Raw genomic sequence first — 25,016 nt, 5'->3', positions numbered from 1 at the left:
CGCGCGCATTGGAACGTACGTTCGAAAGAACCGATTATCCGTTTTATCTTCCTTCTTTTTTTTTACATTTATTTGCGATTCGCGATATTCTGACCGAGAGACAAACTGATTCGTTTTCGAAAAATAGAAACTCGGACATCGACGCGATGGATCGAAGAGATCGGCGATGATCGATTGTAGTGTCGCAGCCCGGTGCGCAATGCAGCCTGACGGAAGATAGCACGTGCGCGGACCTTTCTACAGGTGAGTGTAGAAATCGAATAAAGAAGCTATCGGAACGCGAGAAAAGAACAATTAGGGAACATTGAAGGGACAATTGAGAGAATACGACATATTCTCGGAATATCGATCAGTATTCGAAAGATCGAGCGACAATCTTTACGGGGAGAAAAATGTACTAAATTTTAATAAATATTATTTGAATGGTAATAGCCGAATATTTACTAAAAATGTAAATACTATATATATTTATTTGGTGCAAGAACCATTAATTTAATTTAATTATCATTTTTTTATTTAATAAATATTTATTTATCGTAAATAAACATTACAAGGTAGTATTGTTCAAACAAATATTTGTTAAAATTTAGTTTTCTTCTATGTGTTGGCATATCTCTGTCTCTTCTTTTCCCGTATACCTTTATAAAAATTATATTGAAAAAGAGGCACATAAAACTGCACAAAGAATAGAATTTATTACGCTTGTCACGCTTCGATGAGTCAGTTAAGTTTCGAATAGGCAATTTTTGACGCGCTATAAATACGAGAGCGGACGAATTCTTTTGCGTTCGGAAACATCATCTGGGTGCTTTCGTGTATCATCTTATCCTTATTTAATATTGGGTGAACATCAAGGATAAAACGATACACAGAGGCATTCGGGTGATATTTCCGAACGCAGCCTTCCTCGTGAAACTTTGGACTTTGAACTGTCATGAGAAAATAGCTTGCCTGTCTGCAGCTGATCGTTGTATAAACAACTTTCCCAACTGTATCATCTGACTGCTACGTAACATCATGTTCTAAAATCCCCGACGTGTCATCCACCTAATTACGAGATAAATATGAATAATGGATATCCGTGTTCATTCTCAAATTCTTCGTTTAATGTGACTAAGAATGATAGAAACATATTCGAGATTTATAATTCCATCCTGAAAGAAAATCGCTCCAATTTATACTTTCTCTAAAATAAAACAAATATGAAAATAAATATTTAATTCTTTCGTCTAGTAATTATGTTTTAATTAAATATTTACCTAGATATATGTAACACTTTATAGATAGATACATATTTATATTAAAACAATAATTAAATTAGTTTATGTAGATAACTTATTTAATTCGATTAACAAGGCATAATATCGATATAAATCTATCTTAATTTTTATTAAAAAGAAAAAATTCTTATGTAATGTGATCATAAAACACGCGTATCACATTTAAAAATATACTAAAACTTAAATAAAGAAATCTTTCTTTATCGACAAATAAATTTAATCTTGATAATCCTGAGAAGATAGGAAAATTATCGAATGATAAAATATTTATAAATGAAAAATAGGATTTGATCATCTTAACATTTCTTCTTTTTATCTAATTCTATCATTTTTAAAAAATGATATTTGTTGTTTTCACGCTATGAAAGAATTTGGAGGAAATATTTGAAAAGCTAGAGAAGGAAAGTTTCGAACATAAATTCTATGTCGGTATGTTTCTGTGTGTTAAAATATTTTTGTTGAAAAAGAAGAGGGAAAAAAAATTCTCTGAAGCATTCTACAAAAATATTGAATGTAAGAAATTTCAATTGTGTTTAGATAATGCGGTTGCATTTCAGGTTTTTTTTCGTAAATGAGATTGCTTAGATGCCTTTTAATTATACAATCTTTCAATCATCAATTTTCTTAGGGTCTGTCTTGTCATAGGTGGTCTTTCAAGTCTCTCGGACTTGTATACAATGAATAGTTATACAATAGGCATTTCAAAATCTCCAAAAAATGTATTTACCTAAAAAGAAATTTATCTAAAAAATATATCTTTTACCTAATAAAATAAAAATCGCACACACACAATTGGTAAAACTTTCCAGCAAAATCATTTATTAAAAAAACTTTCTAGACAAGTTAATAGATGGAAACTATAATAGTTTCAACTCAAAACTTTTTATTATATCCATTCTTTTTGTATGTACCATCTGCAACTGTGGTATAACTCAAGATGTCATGGCTGAAATCCACTACTAATTTTACAAACAATATCGTGAACTTATGTTTTAAGTACAGAAAGTAATCATATCATTAGACAATAATAAAAAAAGAAACTTTTATAGACGAATATCGTAGGCCGTTGCAATTTATATTACAATTTTAAATTTGCAAAATTTTGCAAGTTTCACAAGTGGATCCAAAAAACAAAACAATAGTTTTAACATATCAAGTCACAAACAAAGAATACATAAGGTTGAAATAAAAAGTTCATTTTAAAAAGAGTAGCGAACACATAACGATAATAGTCTGAAGATAAATATTTCGAATATTTTATATTTTGCTAAGTTTCTTCTTTCTTTCTTTTTCCTCTTTCACTAAAAAAATTCGATGCAAAAAATTTCATAAAGATACCTAGAATGTAAAATTTTACGCAGGTCTTTAACAATATTTTCGAATAAAACAAAAAGAATTGTTTAAGATAATATCAAAACCAACATTGATAAGAATGATCACGAGAATCAAAGATCCTCTGTTAAGTAATCAAGAATCTAATTAAAGAAGCTTACCTGCTATCTATTATTTAAAATCAACAAGCCCCTCTTATTTTGAATCGCTTGTGTAACATAAAACATCTTGTATACACTATTATAGAATTGGTCGGGGATTTTGATATGTTCGCATTTAACAACGTAAAAAATGCCAAGGAAAATATTGGCAATTTCTCGCGGCTTATATTTTTTTCGCTTGTTGTTTATACACAAATATATTGTGTTAATATTTGTCTTTACTGTGTTATTTCTGCTGTTATAAAATGATATTTTGTACGTGCAGCAATGTGCATAACAGTAAACATGTGATTAACTCGTCTTTTTTAATTATGTCGTTGTGACTATCATTGACAAGCAAGATGTTAATATCTCGAAAACATGCAATTAAACGTGTTTATTCGTTGCGTCGGCTGACGGGCTCAAAGTTACCGATATCTGACGTATTTGTGCAATATAACTCGTTAGTTGCATTCGCGAAAAATACAATCTCGCCATGTCGTGCCCGCAATTAATCCGACACTTGACGTAAAACCGATGCGCGTAACGGTATGTCGATAAATATTATTTAGACGTCAGGATAATGCGTAAATGGTGATAAATTGTTCTTGAAAGCGATCGTAATGCGCTTAATCAATCGCAATGACTAGGACATACCACTACATCCTATAAAAAAGAATGATAAACATTTACAGACGTCATTGATGAATCGATTATTTAAATAGTTGATGCTAACAAATGCGAAAATTAATGAGGATCTCGAACAATACAATGCTTCGTCGTGAAATCAAAAACACTTCAAATATGAATATTAAATTCGTAAAATATAATGAATATTCTTTGAGTATATTAATTAAAAGTCAATTTGTAATATTTTTACGTTTTCAATTTGTTGTTTTTACATGACATCATAACAAAAAATATATGTATTAAAACTATAGTCCTAGTTAAAATTATTGTGTTGTATTTTATGAATTTTTAACATAACAATGTAATGTGGTATTATTTAAATATTTTGTGTTAAATTGACATTTATTTCTTAGAATTAAAATAATTTGTGAGTAAATGAACCAATAACATAAAAATAATGTAGTTTTAAAACGTAATGTAAATTTAAAACGTAAATTCTAAGATAAATGAATAAAATACTAATTTATAACATATTATAAATATTAATTTTACTAAAGAGATATGTTTCTACAATTTTCAAATGATGTTAAACTGTTATATATTTTATGTTAACCTTTTACAAATTCTTATAATAAGAGATTAATATCGGAGATGGTTCACATCAAGAGACAAAAGCATGGGATAAATAAAAAAATGATACAGATTCTCTGCCAGAATCATATCTAAACATTATTCAATCTCTTTCTCCTTCCTAACCTTGTCCTCTACCCCTTCCAAATTCTGTCTTCTCTTTGTTTCAATGTTTTTTTTTTATCATAACGTAGCCTGATACCGTAAAGTTGTAATCACACTACAGGCTCCCGACTCTGACTCGACTGCCAACTCTGACTGCCGACCCATAATGGACCAATAACAATAAATCAATCTCATTATTATTGGTTCATTATAGGCCGGCAGTCAGAGTTGGCAGTCGAGTCAGAGTCGGGAGCCTGTAGTGTGATTACGGCTTAAGGGATACTTGTGTTTTTCCAATGTATCATTGCTTGTTTTATACGTAACTTGGTTAATTCTGTGTTTTTTTCTCGGCGTTTGACGCACATCATCACGATAAATTAAGGTATATATAAATATAATTATAAAATACAACACTTTTAAACCGTAACGCTATGCCAGGTCATTATTTCGAATTATTTGTAAGATTGTAGAGAAGAAGTGAGATGAGTTCACTTTTACATCTGTCAAGTGATGCTAAATATGGACAGCACGATAATAGGGAAAATAAAATTATCAACGTTTTACTGGATATTATAATGTTACCGAATACTCTGAGATTTGTAATGGTTTTGTGTTCACATTGAAAATGACCCGATCGGTGTCGAAACGTATATGTACGGTTATTAAATATCTTACAGTATAATTGGCTCGTAGCCCTTCTTTTATTTATTGATTTATTCTAATTGAGCCAAATTAACAATTACTTTTACCCCCTACAGCACAAAATTGCACAAAAATTGCAGCAACACTGCTGCAACATTGCAGTGATTTTGTAGGGATACTGCAAATTCTGTGCTGTATGGGACATAATATTTGTATTACTTTCTAGTATATATTCATCTCGTATTAAGTTAACACAAAAATTTCAGTGGTTTGAGACACGAAAAATGTATTAAATTTATATTAAAATAAATTTTTCAACTGTGATATAATCCAAAGAATTTCACAAAGATGAAATTGGAATATCCCAAATATCGTTATGTAAAAAAAAGCTTTTCTTTGTCTTTTCCTGATATTTTGATTATCTATTTCAATATTATTCACGAAAAAGGAAATGTCTCTAGATGTTTGTTGCGTTTCTGTTTGTGGAAATCTAAACTTTCTAAGTGATTTCAACGTATATTATCGGGGAAGTTCAAGATAAGACGGGAGGAGGGAACTTTCCTGTCTTATTAGATTTTCTACAGAATATCCAGGAAACGTTTCACAGAAATGTCACGTGACCTTAATGATCCTTCTTCATCCCACTTTTGGCCCCCTCGCTCATAATTCGATACGCTCTTATCACGCAAGCACACACGCTACGCTACGCGGCCGCAGTTGGTATCTCGCTCCGATTTGATCCGCGGCATTTTGATGCTCTTTCTATTTAGATCGGTAGAGCATACCGAGCAAACCGCTCGCGTTGTGCAAACTAACTCGCGACGTCACATTCGTAGACGCGTTACGAGGGCATCATGCATAATAAATGAAGTCTTGGTTCAATATATTCATCACACTCCTATTTTATTTACCTATATCGCAATAAATATCGGCCGGATAAGGACTGTTGTCTTTATATACGCATGTGTAAGAATTAATTTTTTATTTTAGAAAGAAAGAGATGTCCCAAGCAGAACAACAAGTCATTATGATATCAAAATGATGTCAAAATTACTCCAAAATGATCATTAAAAGTCATTTTTCAATCATTTCCGATTCATTTTAATGTCATTTTGACGTTACCGTGACTTGTTGTTCTGCTTGGGGCAGAACTTAAATCTTTAAGCTTAAACTATTTATTATGCATTTATTTATTTATTCTTAAAAAATTATGTAAAAGAGTGTTATTATACATAACGTTGGCTCGTCCCGAATTCTCTTTTGTTTCATAAAAGTAAAATCTTATATAAATGTTTTTTACTTAATTTATAAGAACACCTATCAGAAAACTTTTATTTTTTTTTATATTCTGGGTTTTCAGAGAGATTGCATACATTGCATATCGGAAAATATTAAAAACATGCGGATCGATCATGTGCCAGATATAAAGCATTAATACAGATTGTAATGCGAGAACGCTTTACTTTTTTTTCAAAAATATCTTCTTTTAACATTTTTGTAGCATGAGTGTATTTTTATGTACGAAATAAGTACAACATTACACTGTTTCATATCGCTGATTGTTGCATGCCGATAACGTTATCCTGTTTGAATATACGTAGCGATTGCTCGTTCCACTTAATACATACAATTTTGAAACGTTTGTTATTTTTGCTGTCACGAGAAATAATTTTTGTAAAAAAAGTATTTCTGTTGAACGTTAACATTAACTTTTTTCTAGCAAATGGAATCAAATAATTTCAAGAAACTCTTCCTATACAATATATCTTCGAGGGATGTCCCTATAAACGTCCAAAGGACATCGTATATCCTAAAACGTTCCCAGAATATATCCCTCGAATAAAATGTACTATGTGTGTTCGTTTCAGTTCGTTTCTACACCGCAGAAATCTCTAAGAGGTCGGCAACTATTAAATAACTAATAAAAGAAATTTGAATGATTTGTAAGAATAATATAATGTAGCTTAGAAAAACAATCGTATATACTCTAAATATAATATAATTTTTCAAATTGTTTTACGTGTTCAGAGAAAATAAGCTCGGAGACTTTGTTAAAATTGGACAGAAATAATTAGTTATTGTTTTGTTTTAACCTTATACATATATGCTCTTATCTAAATACGTTTTTTTCTAAATACGTCGCTAATTATCTTAATTTTAGTTAAACATTTCTAGGTCAAATGCTTTACTCAAACAGCACAAAATATTTATGATAAATATTTATTAATATTTATTTTTTTAAATATTATATCGATATTTCATACATATTTTATATAAAGCTTTATTCGAAATATTATTAAAATATAGACTAAATATTTTATATAATATTTACGATGAATATGAATAAATATTTCTAATAAGTATCTTTTACTCGAATTATAATGTCTCATTAAGTATTTTCATAGCATTTACTACAACATTTACAATAAATATTTCGTATAATAATTTCTATAAATGTTTCGAGTTCACCTTAGATGATCTGTATTCATGTTATATTTCAGAATAGATTTCTATTTATAATTATATATGTGTAGCGTACATATTTTGAAATTTGATGTATATATATATATATATGGAATCAATTAATAGTAATTTAGTACCTTATACGTGAATTTATGCACATACCGAAATGTACATTTCCTATATATGCTCCAATGAAGCGCCTAAATTTATGTGGTAAAATAAATCATTAATGACTTCATAACATATATATATGTATCGTTATATGTATATTATGTATTTCAAAGCAGAATATTACTCGTAAGTAATTTTACATTATATAGGTATGTCAATTTCCCGATAAACGCCTAAATTCATGCAATGAATCATTAATTATCCCTTATACATCATGTCAAATTTTAGAGTTTCCACGAGTAGAACGCATTTCCGCCGACAGGGGGCCACGGCGGAGCTGCATTGACTCGTAAGTAAGAATTATCTGGAAAAGAACATAAAGAGTCCAGTAAGCGAGTATATGGCTGGGTTCGGGAAGACGCTATCAGCGCTGACTGTGTCATGCTATTCTTGTTTCACGTTTAGTGGACGACGATCGAAGAATGAAGATAGAATCAATAGAAGCATTATACACAAATAGCGCTAATAGCGTCTGATAGCGTTTTCCCGAACGCAGCCCTAAAGTTGGATTTTCTAAGATGAATAAATTCTTGAACAAAATTATACTGTCAAAAACATAAAATGAATTGATTTATATCTCTATTTAATTTGTTTAAGGTCCGCTTGCACCAACGATTTGATTTTAAGCAAGGCTTGAAACTTTTTCGCTTTAAAACGAGACAAAGTGAGTTTTAAGTCTTGTTTAAAATAAAAGTATTGTTGGTTCCGACGGATCTAAAGTAAAGTTAAAATTTAAAATATGTATCTTTAGTCTCTTACGGAAAAAGAGAGAGAGAGAGAGAAAGAGCATGCTATCTGTTGAAGCTCTGCGACAATCGGATCCTCGTTTTAAAATCTAAATCAAAATGAAAATAGACCTTAGGAATTACGCAGCCGTTTTAAAAATTTGAGTGAAAAATTTACTCAATCGTAACTTATATGAGTATTATTCACTCAAATTAGAGTGCCCATACAGCACCGATTGTTGGGGAAAATTTTCAAAAATGTTTCAACCTTTCACATCTCATATGCAACAATTTTGAAAGTATTCTGCAATATGTCATATGAAATGTTTTAACAGAAATGTTTCTAAAATCTATCATATACAATAAATTGAAAAACATACTTAAACAAAACAAAAAATCATCATGATGTTAAAATGACTCCAAAATGTTTATTAAAAGTCATTTTTTGATCAATCAAGATTCAGTTTAATGTGATTTTGATGTTATCGTGAGTTGTTCTACTTTAATTGCGAAAAACTTTTATATATGAATAATGATATTGTGTGGAAACTGCAGATGTAAGCGACTTTTTATTTTTCTAGTGATTATGTATATAGTATGTGCTTATACATATAATGTGATTAATTAATCAAAATTAGTTGGCGATATAATTACCATTTTTGAGAAATACTTTAAGTTTATTTCAATAAGTTTGTAATCTGTAAACAGATTACAAAACTCTTAATAAATTTTATGTACTTCAGAAATGATATTTAAATATATGTTTAATTGATACTTAAATAATATTTAAATTTATTATGTCGACATAATAAACTTAAATATTATTTAAGTATCAATCAAGTATATATTTAAATATCATTTTTGAAGTACTAAAAATAGCTGAAAACTTTTTGGTAATATTTCAAAAAGATTGCAGATTCTTTCTGTAACATTTCATCAATCTTTCAACAAGGTTTCATGTGCAAGAATCGCGGACATTTTACTATTCCAAAGCTGTCTCAGAAATGTTGTAGACATATTTTGCAATCTTTATGAAATGTTTTCAGTTGAAGTATTTCTGAGATATTTCTGAAAACTTTCGGTGCTGTATGGGTGACAATCTTTTCTGCGGACTTCTCGTAAGAGGGACATTTTAAACTTACTTAAATAAATTAAATCGAGATATAAATCAATTACTATTAAATTGTTATATAAATTTAATAAAATCAATTAAGGGGATGGGTGGAATAAAGGCCTAATTGTAAAATCTTGATATTAATAAAAATTAAAATAACTTGCTACTTTTTTATTATACACAAATGAGTACAGTATCGAATGAATTTATGTAATGCCTTTAAGAAGTTACATGTTACAATACTTTTCTATTACGATCAATATTACATGAAAAAGCTAATTGCTAGAAAAAGGGCCGAAGTAGAATTGTGCCTTTATTCCGTCCATTCCCTCAATTATTATAGACCATGATGTATTTAAGTATCTATACTTAAATAAATTAAACTGAGATTAAAGTTAATCTACATTGGTAGAAATGAACATAAATAAAGCTGACTTTTAACAATCTAATGTTTTTAAATGTTCGATTACAAAATGCGAATAACACGGTGCGCTAAACGATTAATTTTTGGCGCCTAATAGGGAATTCATACGGCATCCGATAGCAGGGATTATGAATTCTAGGGACTTCAACGGGCAAAACATTTCTCCTTTCTCGGAACGAAGTTTTCTATTGGAGCTCGAACGCCCTTCCTACCAATCCTACTCCTATCAGCGTCCTGTAGTCGCAGGTCGCAATCCACGATAGTATGAAGGGTATGAGCGAAGCAGAAGCCAGCAGACTGCAGAAGCGGAACGAAGTTTCGCATATCGGCGTGCATCGTGTTGTCGTCCGCCATCACTGACAGTTCCATGCCAGCACGTCGTGTGTGTGTGGTGCATTTAATTTTGTGCGGGACCAAGGCTACGATCGTGTCACGATTATGTCGAGTACCACGAAGCATCCGACGACTATCACAGGCGTTCGTTAAATAACGCGAGTCGTCGCGAACGGCGACAAACGGCGACGAAGTCGCGCAAAGACGGTTGAGAGTCTCCTGAAAACGGGACTGTCAAGAGTCGAGACTCTTCCACGTCGTAAGTAACGTGTTCATTGTTAGAATAACATGTGTTTCCCGAGCGATATCACGACGAGAAGGGAATCCTCGCAAGACGTTCTAAGGTCAATCTCTGGAAAAAATAAAACGTCCGTCGAAAGAGATAGAGAGTCGCTCTCGAAAAGCAAAACACACGTCTGAGCTGAGTTTATGCGGCGTGTCAGTCGATAATCGGAGAGCGGAGACCTTCGTCTTTTTTCCTTCTGCTTCGACGGACTTCCGTCACCGTTGGGTACAAAGTAAAATTCGTTCTATTAGCAAAAATCTTGCGGCGAGAATTCGCTCCGCGAAGCTCCAAATCAGCGGTTAGATTCCAGAAGAAATTCTATCTTCAGCCTCGAGTTTCTGAATAATAATAAATACACCGTTGTCCGATATTACTCTCGGAGAGAGTATCCCTGAGCACGTATCTTCAGAGCAAAAAAAAACAGAAGCTGTTTCGCGAAAGGAAACACACACGCGAGCGCACGTACGAGCGATATTTCCTTCGATCGTTAAATTGCCACGCTTCCGCGGAGAAAGTCCACTGACCAATCCAATTATCGTTCTTTGTGTTCATTTTGCGTCGTCGCGTGCTGATAATATCGAGGTAGAAACCTTGACCGTGAATTGCATTGGGACAAAAATTGTCACATCGCGCGATCTCACGAGACAGCCACGTCAACGCGAAAGGCTTTTTCTGAATTTTTTGTACCTCTCACCTTGTCTCTTTATTCTCTTTAACGTCCAATTACATATCTTTCGTCTTAATAATCGTCATAGATAATAAAAAATAATACAGCTACAAAAAGGAACAGGCCTTTTATATCAATGATATTTTTACTCCAAGAGTATTTGAGGAAATAAAATGAATTTGTAGCTAGGTTTGCTCTTTTTTTTTTGCAGCTGAACCTTCTGTATCTCTCATCTTGTTTCTTTTGTTCTTTCTAGGGTCTAATTACATATCTGTTTCATCGTAATTACAGACAGCTACAAGAAACAAATCTCTTATATGTATAAATGAGATTTTTGCTTCAAGAGTATTTAAGGGAATAAAATGAATTTGTTGTTTCACTGTGAGGAACATTCTCTAATCTAGAATTTTTTCACAAATATTTTAGTGCCATCTGAAAAGTCATTTTGAAAATAATTGTTCTGAAAAAATATACACAAATTTAATTATTTTGGTTATTTATATATTTTGACATATTTATAATGGAATTGTTTATTAGTCAAATAATTTACAGAGGGTGTTTAAATGAAATTTAAGTGAGAGGCTAAAAAGTGAAATGTGATAAGTAACTTTACCCTGACTTGCATCATAAAATATTTATCGCTGCTTAATCATATTAATTTACTAGATTCACTATAGGAATCTTTCATGGGATATCTCAGACACTTTTCTGAGTATATCTTATTTATTGTTTATTTATTTGTTTATTATTGTTGCTTATTGCTTATTATTGTTTATTTAATGAGTCTTTTTCAATGTACAAAATTTTGATTTTTCAATTGAATTTTTTTTCTCAGAATTTCAATTTTTACAATGTACAGAATATATTTTAATTGATTTGTATAATCATTAATATATTGCAAAATTGTTACAGACATGAAAGATTATATAATAACCATTTTATTATAATAATGTTGTAAAATTAGGCAAACGATTAAAGATATTTATTATTTTTATCCTTGTTAGTCCTTTCCAGATTAAATAATTAATCCATTTTAAATAATTGTACGAAATTTTTGAATTATAAGAATGTTGTAAATATTCATAGTCACAAATTATGAATTATATGTTATATTTGAGTATTCATAACTAAATTATTGAGTAAATAAAAAATAATAAAAAGTCTATAATCTGAACTATATATGTAATATGTGTTTTGAAATGTAAAGAATTTTGAACATAATCTAAAAAAAAGCATACAGTAATATGCATTGCATATACTTTTTTTTAAGGGTGAAGAAATAAGAGGAAAATCGAATAACCACCACGTGAGTTTATCATCATCGAAGTGGCGGTCGAAGAAAGTTCTAAGATGAGGGGGTCTAAAAGAGACTGGATTTTTAGAGTCCAGGTAATGTTTGCTGAAATTTTTTTTTCAATACTCTTTTATAATATATTTCCAAAAATTTCAGTTTAAAAAGGACAAAAATGTATATCTTTACCTGCATTTAAATAACTTGCTTTAAATCTAAAGGTACCTAACCTGGAGAAAAGTGAAGTGGTCTACGTGGTTGGAAATTTACCTGAGTTAGGTGCCTGGAATCACAATCAGGCCATCCTAATGTCACAAGAACATAGTAGTCACAGGGAGTCTCCTGTAGTATTAGATAGTAACAGTAGTGGGGATTTTTATGGCGAAGAAGATGGAGACAATGCAGCTGACGGTATATTTGAAGAGTGAGTATATATAGTATAAAGAAATATTGTTTTTTTTTTTCTGAATTGTGAAAGTTTTACAAAATCTTTTCTTTCTTTTCTCCGTTTTTCTTTTCTTTTTACGTATAAAAAGATTTATATCTTGAACATCCTATATATTATATTAATTTGTATTGAATACTATTAATAACTTAAAGCAATTAATTTTATTCTATAATTTGAAAGAAATAAGAAGGAAATGTACAGGCATAAGTATTTATACTTAAATATATGATATGTACTTTACAAATATTTGTTTAAAACATTTGTTCTTTTTTTTCAAGTTATAAAGACATTAATCATTTTTATTATGCTTACTACATCATGATTTATAATATTGATATATTCCAGTGATGGACAAATATTCTCGCAGAAGGTTGCTCTTCCCATTGACGCAAATATAGAGTTTCGATATTTTATAGCTGTCATTTGCCAATCAAACGGCACTAAAAATTCGGCCAAAACTCTGATTATTCGCAGATGGGAAACCCATATGACACCACGGTTAATTGGGAAAAACAGTATGTTTTTATTGATCATATTTTTTATGACTAAAATTATAATATATGCTAGGAATGTTTTGGAGAATAATACAGTATGTCCTTAAAATATTTCACAATGTAACCAATGTATACATTAATTGATCAAATCAATTATTTTACAGCACCAAGCAATTTTGGATCTGACAATGATACATTGCCAGATCCTGATAAATTTGGCTATCATAATAATTACTGCAAAATCGAACGAGGTTGGCTGACAGATGAAACTGTGATACAATTTAAACTTTTTAACAATCCTGTTAAACTGTGGAAGAATCGGCTACAAAACAAAAAAATTCATATTAAGGTATTATATTTAATCTTATTTCTGTCGTTTAGTATTTCTACTCACATAAAAAAACTAACATTTTAATTTTAAAAGGGAAACTGAATAAACTGTTTACTTTTAAAATAAGAAATTAATTAAATATATAAAATAGAGATACTAGAGTAAGGTTTTGTACAAAGTATTTTCAAAACAGATGATAATTAGTATTTTACTTTTATTACAGATGACACCTGTAAATCTAGTTAGGCATAATTCTTTAGAATTGCAACAGTTTGGAGGTGACTGTATAGACGATAGTCTTTCTATGGATACACAAGATATTGTTGATCAACCCCCCTTTACTAGTATTACGGAAATTGCTGTAGGTGTTAATTTTTAAATATTTTATTATATCATTGTCACAAGTAAAGTCAAACAATAGTTATGTCTTTTCCCAGGTGATGAATGATGAAGAGGCTAGATTGATGGTCCAGGAGCAATTCGGTCGCCCTTACAATGAAGACGAGTTTTTACTCTTCAATGTTGCCGTTCGGTATCCTGAAACAATCGTAAGTTTTCATTTAAATAATCTCATCACAAGGCATTATATTATATACACTATTATGTGAAAAGCTGGGATTTATTGCTTGCATTGCTTGCGATTTTAGTATATTACATACATTTTCAAATGCGATGTCTTTTATTCTTCAACTATATCAGATTGAAGCGTCAGATTTCATGCGTCCAAAGATATTACATCTGCTTCTTCAATACTTGTGCAATATGATATTTCGATTTTACAATGAAATCAAATCAAATATATTGACGTTCCCCTTTGAAATCTCTTACGCAAAATTACACGCACCAAAATTCTCGGGGGAACTCGTGTGTGAAATGAATGGAGAACAAGAAAATCGTTGGCACGGCAGAGCAATAAATTTCTGGTTAGTGATGTGATTCACAAAATGAGCTGAGCACACTAAGAATACGCATTGACCATACCATGTGAGTTTTCAGTAGACCACGAGTAGGCTGGCCACGTCTTCTCGCGCGACTTATTCGAATTACTTGGTAAACGATAATTAAACTTGTCCAGCAGCTATCTCCCTTCTCGGAAATGCCAGCAGCGACGTGATCGCATGGTGTCCAGTCCCAAGGAACACGAAGACGACCTGTTCAACTTGTACAAAAGCAAGACCTCTGATGCAAATGATGATGCTAACATACAATCTGATGTATCGATGCTAAGCATCGTCTACCACTTTACATCTGTGTCACATGACATCACACAGAGATATGATGGTTTTGATTGTCGTTTACCTTATCAGACCCATCCTTCGGCTGGCCTCCCGTAAATCGTCTCGTGTATTTTTTATTTCCTCTCGAAACATATATTGATTGACAAATAGTTGCGAATTCCAGATAGATCGAGTTTTGTTTCGTTTCTTTATATTTATGTCCGTTGTTTCTTCGATTTACGCGAGTCGCAGCCATTCCGTAAACTCCTCAAATGTTGCGATATCAACGCTATCACATCTCATATCCATCTGTGTGCGTCGAAAATGGTGAGATTCCCATCACTCCTATATCCTTTTAGTATACTATTAATATTTTCTAGCTCTGACCGACTTCTGTACCGTACGTGTCACCGCTGTGCGGCCAATGCCAGAATCTATGCTGTCAGAATCTTCTGAATCCGAATTGCAAACGTTGCTGACTCTTTCTAATCTCTTTATCTTTATTTCGCTCTGTCGAAATTTAACATTGATCTCGGCAGGTGTTGCGGAATACGCGTCACCAGGCAGTGTACAACGTTTAGCAATTATTAATCCGATTCATTGTTAGATTACCAGAAATTTGTTGCTCTTGCCTACCAACGATTCAAAATTTCTACGCCGGAAGCTTCAGGCAACTTAGTTTACATATAATAGGATGTATGCTGAAAGAATATTCGCGTATTAATATAATATTTTATTACCAAACAAATTTTGAAGCTATAAATTGTCTGTTGTAGCAAAGAAAGAAACAAAATTCTTATTTTGAAAGCAGAAAATTAAATTATTTTATTTTTTGCTCTTATTTGCTTGTTTTTAATCATAGAACATGATTAATATTGAAGCAAGCACGAAGAATAGATGAGCTAAAACTTTATTGAAAGAAACATTGATGTGTGTTGTTCAAAGTATTAAGGTCTTTTCAATGAAGCATTAAGTAGACTGTTTTTCCAGGGGTACTTAGTGGACTACTACGTGTACAGTTCAAGGTGTTACCCGGGAGAACCACCAAGTCACATTGGTTTCAGCTACATCTTGCCGTGTGCTTTACAACCTAGCGTTGGACTTCTGACCGTACCAATTACTAGTACAAAACATAGACCCATTGGTAAGTAAAAGAAATACTAATAATAATGAATGTGTAAGAATATTTTTATTCCATTGTTAAATAATATTGATATCACTGTAGGATTTAAAAATAGGATTCTTGAATATATCAAATGTTCGAATTGTATCCTATTTAAACTATAATATTTATTGATTGCATGAAAATTTATCACAAAGTTGTAGCGATTTAAAATCGTAATTAATCAATTTATTGAGACATAACATTGTAAACTATAATCTTATGTATATTGTTTTCTCTGCAACAAACTTTTACATTACAGGCCAATTGACGGTGGAATATGTTATCATAAAACCAATACCGGATCATCCATGGGACATGAGCATCTCATACGCGAAGCACTGGGAGCAGCGTTGGTCAGGCTTAGATGTAGGACACAGAGGACTTGGCACATCTTTCAAATTCGAAACGAAGAAGTGAGTTGATTTATATCTAAACACTATTTATCTATCTGTGCAATCAAAATTTTGGATATATTTTTATATTTATAATTTTATATCCATTTTTTTCTAGTATATGCTATATATTCTAATTTGGGATTAAAATCTTTACAGCTGTGCTAATGTACGCGAGAACACAGTCGCATCTTTGAAGACCGCGTCATATCACGGTGCGGACATGGTTGAATTTGATGTTCAACTATCGAAGGATCTTATACCTGTGATCTACCACGACTTTTACGTATCCATCTCGATGAAGCGAAAAAAGCAGATAGAAGCTATGGACATGCTGGAAATACCAGTCAAGGATCTTACTTTAGAGCAGCTTCATCTACTCAAGGTATTAATTAATTACGATGACTTTAGATATTTTTTTATGTCATGTGCATTTTCATTTCTTGCATCTTTAAACGTATTTATACATTTAGTTTTTGTATTTATATTGTAATAATGTATGTAAATATTGTTAATAATTAGTAGTATGATTGCAATTCATATGTTTAACAATTCATAGTTTTGAACAAACATTTGTATGTTTTATTATGTTTTGTCGTATCTTTTATATGAATTAATTTATAGAACATGAATGTATATTAAATTATGTTTAGAGATTAATATTGTGTTCTTGGAACATATGTTTAATTAAGCCGATGGAAGAACATATTAAAAAATGTATTTATCTTTTAATATTTAGGAAAAAAATAGGTGCAATTCAAGTTCTGATTTAAAGAAAAAACTATACTGACGAGAGAGAGAGAGAGAGAGAGAGAGAGAGAGAGAGAGAGAGAGAGAATGTATTAATTATATTTTAAATTGTATGCATATATTAGACACTAATTATGCGATTGATTCTTGAATTCCTAACTAAAAGAATTTTCATTAATTACCAATCTTCCGTTAACTTAATTAATAAATCCACTGATTGTTTATGCAACAGTAATTGAATGACGATGGGATGTTTATGGGAATGCTTCGTATCAATGTTTTGCTTGTTATGTTAATAAAGGAAAAGTAGATTACTCTATTATAATAAAAGAAAAGTAGATTACTACGCAGGAGTATGTCGTGCGTAAACGTTCATCAGTTCACATCAACATTCAGAAATGACATGCTCTTTCGTACTTGTCTATTTTTTAATATTCAACAGGATTATTGTTACCCGAAGGACTCGTTGGGTAAGGTGCTCTATTTCGTTGATAAAGCTGAGCAGGGGGTTAACAAACTGGTGAGCTTTTATACCGCTTGCGCCAACTAACTCGTCGCTGAAAATGTATAATACATTCGGCTTGCATGTTTTTTCAAAAGTTATCCAGCGATCAAATCCACCAATATCTCGAATATTATTGCTATTACGAGAAACTGTTCTTTCTCAATACGCAATGTTGTGCTTTTCATAGAAGCTAAAATTGAATGTTTATCTATCTCTTTCTTTAAACATGAATTTGAATAAAAAAATTTACCAACATATTTAAACGGATTTCGGTTGATATCAGCTGTTCACGAGATTTATATGTCTTTCGATAGCAGAAATCTCTAATAAACAAACCAAACTGAGCGCCACGATTAATTTGATATTTGCTTTATTGTCGCAAATTGTTTTCGGAAACAAAGTTATTCGATGAACATTCAGTCTGATAGCTTATAACAGGTCAAGTTGGTCCAATATAAAATCATTACGCAAATGCAAAATACAGCCAAAGTAACATTCATGAATTTGCTTCTAGACATTCTGTATCTCTTCTCTGAGACGAATCATTGTATGTGATCATTGTATGTTGATGACGGATCGTCTGTATCTCTTCTCAATAAATTGTCAATCACCCCCTACGACAACATATAAATGCTCACATTGAAGTAAACCTCTTTCAAAGTGCAAGGATAGAATTTCACGACTGAGTTGAAATGAGAAAATATCACATTTTAAATTGTTTCTTATACTTATTCTCCGGCAGCTCAGTTCCCCAAAATGTTTCCAGCACATCTTGTATAATTTCGTCGATCATAGCATGCAACTAATATGTCACGAACGGCACGAAATGACAAGATGTATTTGCATAAAACTAGTATAATTGCTTTTTCTTGCTTTGAACGTTTATTATGTCGACGATGATATGATCTACACTTTATCGATTCTTACGATTAAACGAATATCATATATGTACATATATTTCACTAGCAAGATTTTTCTTTCAGGTTTATCATGTAGCCGAAGGTCGTGAGAAGAATCCAAGATTCTTTGACGAGGATTTGGAAGATCATCAACCGTTTCCTACATTGCAAACTGTTCTGCAAGAACTGGAGCAGCACGTTGGGTGCAATATTGAAATTAAATGGACTATGCAATTGAAGGTAAGAATAGGAGAATTCTAATAATAATACTTTTTAATAACAGTTAATAATGAGTTAATCTGTCTGTCATCAGGATGGCACATTTGAACTCAATCATCCCTTTGATCTCAACATGTATCTAGATATTATTCTGAAAGTGGTATTAGAATACGGGGGTGATCGAAAAATCGTGTTTTCTTCGTTCAATCCGGATATTTGTGCAATGATCCGTCTCAAACAAAATAAATATCCAGTGGTATTTTTAACACAAGGCATTACATCGAAGTATCCTACTTATCACGACCCAAGATGTCAAACCATACCGATGGCCATGAGACACGCATTAGCCGCGGATATCTTAGGAATTAATGTCCATACTGAAGATATTCTTCGGGATCCGTCTCAAGTTAAGTTAGTCAAGGACACGGGATTAATTATCTTCTGCTGGGGAGATGACAACAATGATAAGGATACTATCCAGTATCTGAAGAAACTCGGCTTGCACGCGGTCATATATGATAAGTAAGTAATATGGCGAATACAAGTCCAGTTCAAAAGTCAATAATTTAATCAGATTGGAGATACTAAGATAATAATTGTTTCACTCGAGAAATCTTTGTGTACATATATTTTATGTTTTGAATGTTCTTTTCAGAATCGATGAATATAACGCGAAAGAAGTGAAAGAGAGTATATTCTTAGTGGATGCTAGAGAAAGTCAAAAAGAGTTAATAGCCCTGGCACACTGCAGTCAAACACCACAAACACAAATTTCTTCTCCTCTTAACACGGATAAGGTAATCATCTTTTAACAGATATTGTTAAAAGTGTAATTATGTAACATATATATAACAGGGTTGCCACAAGTCAGGGAAACCAGGGAAGTCATGGAAAAGTCAGGGAATTTGAAAATGGTCAGGGAAGTTATGAAAAAGTCAGGGATTTAGCAAAATTTTCTGGAAAAATAAAATGGCTGTAAAGAAGTTTAAAATATGCGTACAACACAGCCACGCAATTTTAATTACGTGCCCTCATGTGCTCTCGCGGTTTGCGCTACCACTTGATAACGCGTAGTGGGGGAAGAGTAGCCTTTATGATAGCAGATTGAGATTTTAATAAACAAGATTTAATTTTGATAAAAAAGAAACTGTATTCATTGATTTATGTTCTTTATATTCTTCTCTCTTTCTCTTGCTGCTGTTCATTGATAATAAATAGCAGCAAAGAGAAAGAGAGGAAGAGGAAAAGAATCGTGTTCATACATAAAAGGAAAAGACAAAAAATACTACTAATTTAACAATTAAATGCAGTGTCAGCAACATTAATAGTAATTTACACTGTTATGTTAAATTGCTCTATCAACAAAACATTAGGATTTTCAAATCAGGATGAAAATACAAAAAATTTTCAAAATATGTATTATTGAAAGTCAGGGAAAATTTTGTCTGGAAATCAGGGAAATATCAGGGAATTTTGGGATGAAAAATTTGTGGCAATCCTGTATAAAAACATTTAAAATATATAGCATATTCTTGCAAATCCTCTCTCATTAAATTAATAATTTAAAGATTAAACAATTAACAAATATATATTTTTTAATGTTTTTATTTTATATATTAAAATTTAATAAACCTAAGAATAGTATTTTTGAGACATTATATTTTCTTCGAAAAACGCACAATTTTTTTTTATCATTATTAATATATAATTGAACCTGAATATTGAAACCCAAATAAAATGTACCTAGAAGTATAAAGTTTGAAATGTAAATTCGAATAATATTGATGTTTTAGGATTATTACTTGACTCGACCATCAACGACATCTTTGAAGAACAATGTTGCTGGCGATAGCATATATTCTGTACAAAACATAAAGTTGCCGACCAACTGCGAGGAGAGCATAGAAATTAACGAAATAACCAAGGATTTCAGTGCCTGCGCGAATACTTTCGGTCATTCGGTAAAAACAAACGGCGTCTCTGGCGTAATATGCGGACAACCGGCTCCTCTACCTGAGTTTTATGAGGAAGACGAGGCGGCGAAGGATTGTCCTTGATGCTTTTCTTTTAAAAAATCCTTCTTCTCATGGTTTTGATGGAGAAGTATCAGTAAAAGAGATCCTACGCTATGCGACAGGGAGATAACTTTTTTCTAATTTACACTATACACTGTAATTGATGGGCTAAAATATTACCGAGGATTCGTCTGTACTTCTGAGATCTGTAATACTTTTATATGAATCGTTATGCAGATTACATATAAACAACCCGGAATCAAAATGATCAATGTTGTTCTGAGATTTTCCAAAAAAACTCATTATCTGCATTCAACATTTAGATTTAAATATGACTATATATAATATATATAATATATATATAGCCTATTGCTTTACTGTGGTCTATACTAAAAAAAATGCTCAGTCTAGCCATGTCTAACAATAATAATAAAACTTGCAGAAATAGATTTTGGTAAATCCTACACCATTTGCAGATTACAGAATAACATTGATTATATTGCTTTAAAATATCGATATAATGTGATGTGCGAAGAAAAATTATCCAACTTACTCTTCTCACATTTTTTGAATTTGTTCATTTTTCGCGTATTTTACAGCGTGTGTCGGAAAAAGTATGTAGCCGGATATTCAAGAAATTTGGAATTGATTATGCCTTAATGAGAATGATTTGGAAGATCTTGAATATATTATTCTATTAGTAGACAATTATGAGCTGATATATTTGCACTTTTTCAAACTTTATTCGTTTATATCTGTCATTTTTAGTGTAAATGTTAAAAATCTAAAAATTCGAAAATAAGCTTAGAAGAATCTAGATACAAAAATTAAGCAATTCTAGTTTCTATATGTCCATTCGAAAACAAATATAAATATTCGCTCATGTATATGCAAAGCAATATTAAATTTTACTAATCCATTCAATAATTTAAAAACGAGCAACATTGTTAGATGGATAAAATTACAAATTAAATTTATTAATTTACATTCAAGTAAGCATCTCTACTGTATTCGGGACGTTTCGGACTTTACTTAGCCCTCTTCAGCCGTGATACAATAAAATTATTAGTGCGTGGACAGATATAATATAGCGATAGATGTTATAGAACTCATCTTACATAAATATCATGTGACAGACGTCGTTCGTTTATAATTGAACCATAATTAGTGTGATCCGTTTGGTTACAAAATCGATTAATTTGTTATAATCGTTATCACCAACCAACACATAAACAACATACATATTTATTTCGTTGGACATATATGTATACATCGATCTAGATCCGTGACATACATTTATCACATTAGTCTTATGTTATACCTTAGAGACAACATCGTCACAGATTATTTTAAAGATTCTAAAAATTGTGGATCGTAGCATTCCATATTCACAATATTCAAAAGTAAGTCATGTGTCATATTCTTGCAAATTCTTTTCACTTATGAAGTTGTTTAATTATGGTTTCAAGTTTCACTAGATGATGGATGTATATGACAAACGATTGACTAACGAATTTTTAATTTTGACTACAATGGTTTGACGACTGAGGAACTTTTTGCTGAATTAATCGAACCAAACGGATTCGATTAATTTGGCTTCGTAACCAAACGGATCATACTAATTACGGTTCAACTATAAATAAACGACATCTAACATATGGTATTTATATAAGATGAGTTTTATGATATCTGTCGCTATATTATACTTGTCCATGCGCTAATAATTTCATTCTATCACGGCTGAAGAAGGCTAAGTAAAGTCCGAAACGTCCTGAATACAGTAGAGACATCGATATTCACTTGAATATAAATTAATAAATTTAAATTGTAATTTTATCCATCTAACAATGTTACTTATTTTTTAATTATTGACCTTGAATGGATTAGTAAAATCGCTTTAATATTGCTTTCTATATGCCCAAATATTGAAATCTCTAAGTATTCAGGCATACAAAAATGGATCTAGGAATCCATAGATCTAATTCGTTTATTGATCTAACGATTCAACGATCCGAATGCTTAAAATATGTAGGAAAGTAGAAATTTAAAAATATAGTTTCTTACAAGGGAAGTTTCACAACTGTCTGAAACCGATTTGATTCTCCATAAAATATGTTGTTAAACACGAAAATCTAAGAGACACGTATTTTTTTAAACGGTATTAAAAAAACGGTATTTTTCTTTCAAGGCGAATATCGTCGGAAGTATAAAAGATATAGAAAAAATTTTTTTTAACAAAAGTTGTTTCAAAAGTACTTCAATGAGTACTTCAATGTGAAGACAAAAATTTTTTGTTAAACAAAATTTAAAAAATTTCGCCTCGAAAGAAAAATACCGTTTTTTTTTTTTTCAAGGGGTGAAACGCCAAAGAGGCACGTATAAAAAAATACGTGTCTCTTAGATTTTCGTGTTTAACAATATATTTCATGAAGAATTAAATCGGTTCCGGACAGTTGTGAAATTTCCTTTGTTAGTTATTTAAAATAGTTCGTTATTTAATTGCTAGTATTCCATGTAAAAAAAATTGAAAACATTGTTCAATCCATTAGTTACCGGCATACAACTGTTTCCACGCACTCTATGTGCACTCTAGTAATTTCTAACGAGAACCTTCTCAGTGTGCTAATGAATCCTGCACAGGATATAGAAAACGATTTTAACTCCCGCGAATCCGCCCGCGGTGAGCCGATGCGGGAGTTATGTTTTTAGTACAAATATCTTCAGGTATATATCTTTATTTATAATCGAAAAGAAAACAAGTCTCTCCTCTCCCGTATCTCTTCCGCTATCGATTCGGACGATTATAATATAAATATGCAAAAAAAAAAAGGAAAAATACAGGAAAAAAAGAGCTAGTTGCTCGTTATTCAGAGAGCAAACTAATGCCATTAGTTAATACAATTTTTTATGAGCTGTCGAACGAAAAATCGCGCCGAATGCAACAGCGAGTAATCGCGCCGCACCTCGAATTGCCTTTTCGACAGCTATAACTCGAGTTTTAATGTAAGGTAAACTATTTTTCGTAGTCATCTAGGAAATACTTCATATTTATTTATGTCATCATTCGACGCGTGACAATTTGCACGATTATTCAATCTGCGCGAGCGTATGATCAAGATAAATAAAGAAAAATCATAAAAGGAGCACCCACACATTTCGTTTTTGTTTTTTTTTGTTTTTCACACTTTCAACACTGACAAGTTAGTGCACAGTTTTGCTCATTCTGAGTAGTCTTATAATAACGCTGCGAATAATTTGCAGTCTCTTCATGATGTATGCCCAACAGACGGACACGGTGTTCAGAGATCGACTGGTTCGCCCGAGAAATTTGCCGTACTTTGAAAACTTGGAATATTTTTTCGATGAGAAAAGTTCTGGAGCGTACAGTCTGTCTCTCGTCATTCTTAGCGTACCAAGTGCGTTCAGAAGGCATCGAACACGAGAAATATCATTCGCTTTCTAGCAAACAATCTCCCGAATGTACTATATGTTCCTCTTCGAGAGAAAAATAATGTTAACCCTTCAACCGATAGCTTTGTTCATCCATAACTCAGTGGCATAAAGACGAGCCGAGCTCGTCGCACCGTCCGCTTCGACTTTTAATATCATTGATAACTCGCATTTTTTTTCATTAAAAACAGGCGAAACACCGTCACAGATAAATAGGAAACTAACGTTTTGCGCTCGGAATGTTCTCGTCAATAATGGAACGTGTAGATTTTATTTAAGAGACAGACATTTTTATCTATCAATGCCGATTAAAAGATTTGTCATCTTGATCTCCAGATTGATTTATTGACGAATAAAATTGCAATTATTGGATAGCAACATTGGGAATTGTCGCTTGTGCGACGCAATTAAAGGAAACAAATTAACTGAGGGACCTAATTAAGACAAATACAAGCGGCAGCTTTACGTCAATTGATCTCGTGAATTATGGAGTACAGGTTCTTGGGGTATATATATATATATACTAGGAATATACTAACTATTGCTATTATTATTATTATTTTTAGAAGTATAATAATATTGTATTAGCGTTATTTCATAGTGCATGGGTTACTATTTTACAATAATTTAATAATACCTATTATACACTATGATAACGTAATGTTATATCATTATAGTAGTAATATTGAGACGAAATGCAGACCGAAACCGGGTTGACGTTCCGCAGCGCAAAGGGTTGAGCTACCGGCTGAAGGGTTGAAGAGAACGGACGTGCAATGGCACACTGAGCGTCTTTGTAAAATTTTTTACGGGAAGGATAACGTGCATACCCGCATTGTGGTAACAAAAAAGCTGTAACAGGCTAATAGAGCGATTGTATCAATCGTCGAGACTCTGG

The 25,016-nt window shown here is 31.8% G+C and overlaps 1 protein-coding gene across 3 annotated transcripts; it reads left to right on the top strand.

The window, feature by feature from the left end:
* LOC108729950 (glycerophosphocholine phosphodiesterase GPCPD1) lies at window positions 1–20,986 on the top strand. Of its 3 annotated transcripts, none has more exons than XM_018459346.1 (14): window positions 1–243; window positions 12,213–12,331; window positions 12,455–12,657; window positions 13,027–13,196; window positions 13,340–13,524; window positions 13,730–13,867; window positions 13,944–14,054; window positions 15,714–15,867; window positions 16,148–16,301; window positions 16,440–16,665; window positions 18,519–18,674; window positions 18,748–19,175; window positions 19,309–19,450; window positions 20,447–20,986. In XM_018459346.1, exons 2-14 carry the CDS (start codon window positions 12,293–12,295, stop codon window positions 20,708–20,710), a joined length of 2,370 nt encoding a protein of 789 aa, XP_018314848.1. In that variant the 5' UTR covers window positions 1–243; window positions 12,213–12,292; the 3' UTR covers window positions 20,711–20,986. The 3 variants fall into 3 exon arrangements, with proteins under 3 accessions (XP_018314848.1, XP_018314850.1, XP_018314849.1); XM_018459348.1 differs by lacking the exon at window positions 1–243 and adding an exon at window positions 4,405–4,499; XM_018459347.1 differs by lacking the exon at window positions 1–243 and adding an exon at window positions 9,950–10,248.
* The last annotated feature ends 4,030 nt before the right edge of the window (window positions 20,987–25,016 follow it).

Source organism: Mycetomoellerius zeteki, unplaced genomic scaffold (genome assembly GCF_001594055.1).
Source record: "Mycetomoellerius zeteki isolate Tzet28-1 unplaced genomic scaffold, Tzet1.0 scaffold82, whole genome shotgun sequence".
Lineage (NCBI taxonomy): Eukaryota > Metazoa > Arthropoda > Insecta > Hymenoptera > Formicidae > Mycetomoellerius > Mycetomoellerius zeteki.
The sequence above is the reverse complement of the archived record's forward strand: the minus strand, read 5'-3'. Positions and strand labels throughout refer to the sequence as shown.

Coding starts and splice junctions, on each gene's coding strand:
- LOC108729950 (XM_018459346.1), top strand. CDS start 12,293: ATGAGGGGGTCTAAAAGAGACTGGATTTTTAGAGTCCAG. Junction 13,868..13,943: donor CTAGTATTACGGAAATTGCT/GTAGGTGTTAAT, acceptor GTCTTTTCCCAG/GTGATGAATGATGAAGAGGC. Junction 15,868..16,147: donor TACAAAACATAGACCCATTG/GTAAGTAAAAGA, acceptor TTTACATTACAG/GCCAATTGACGGTGGAATAT.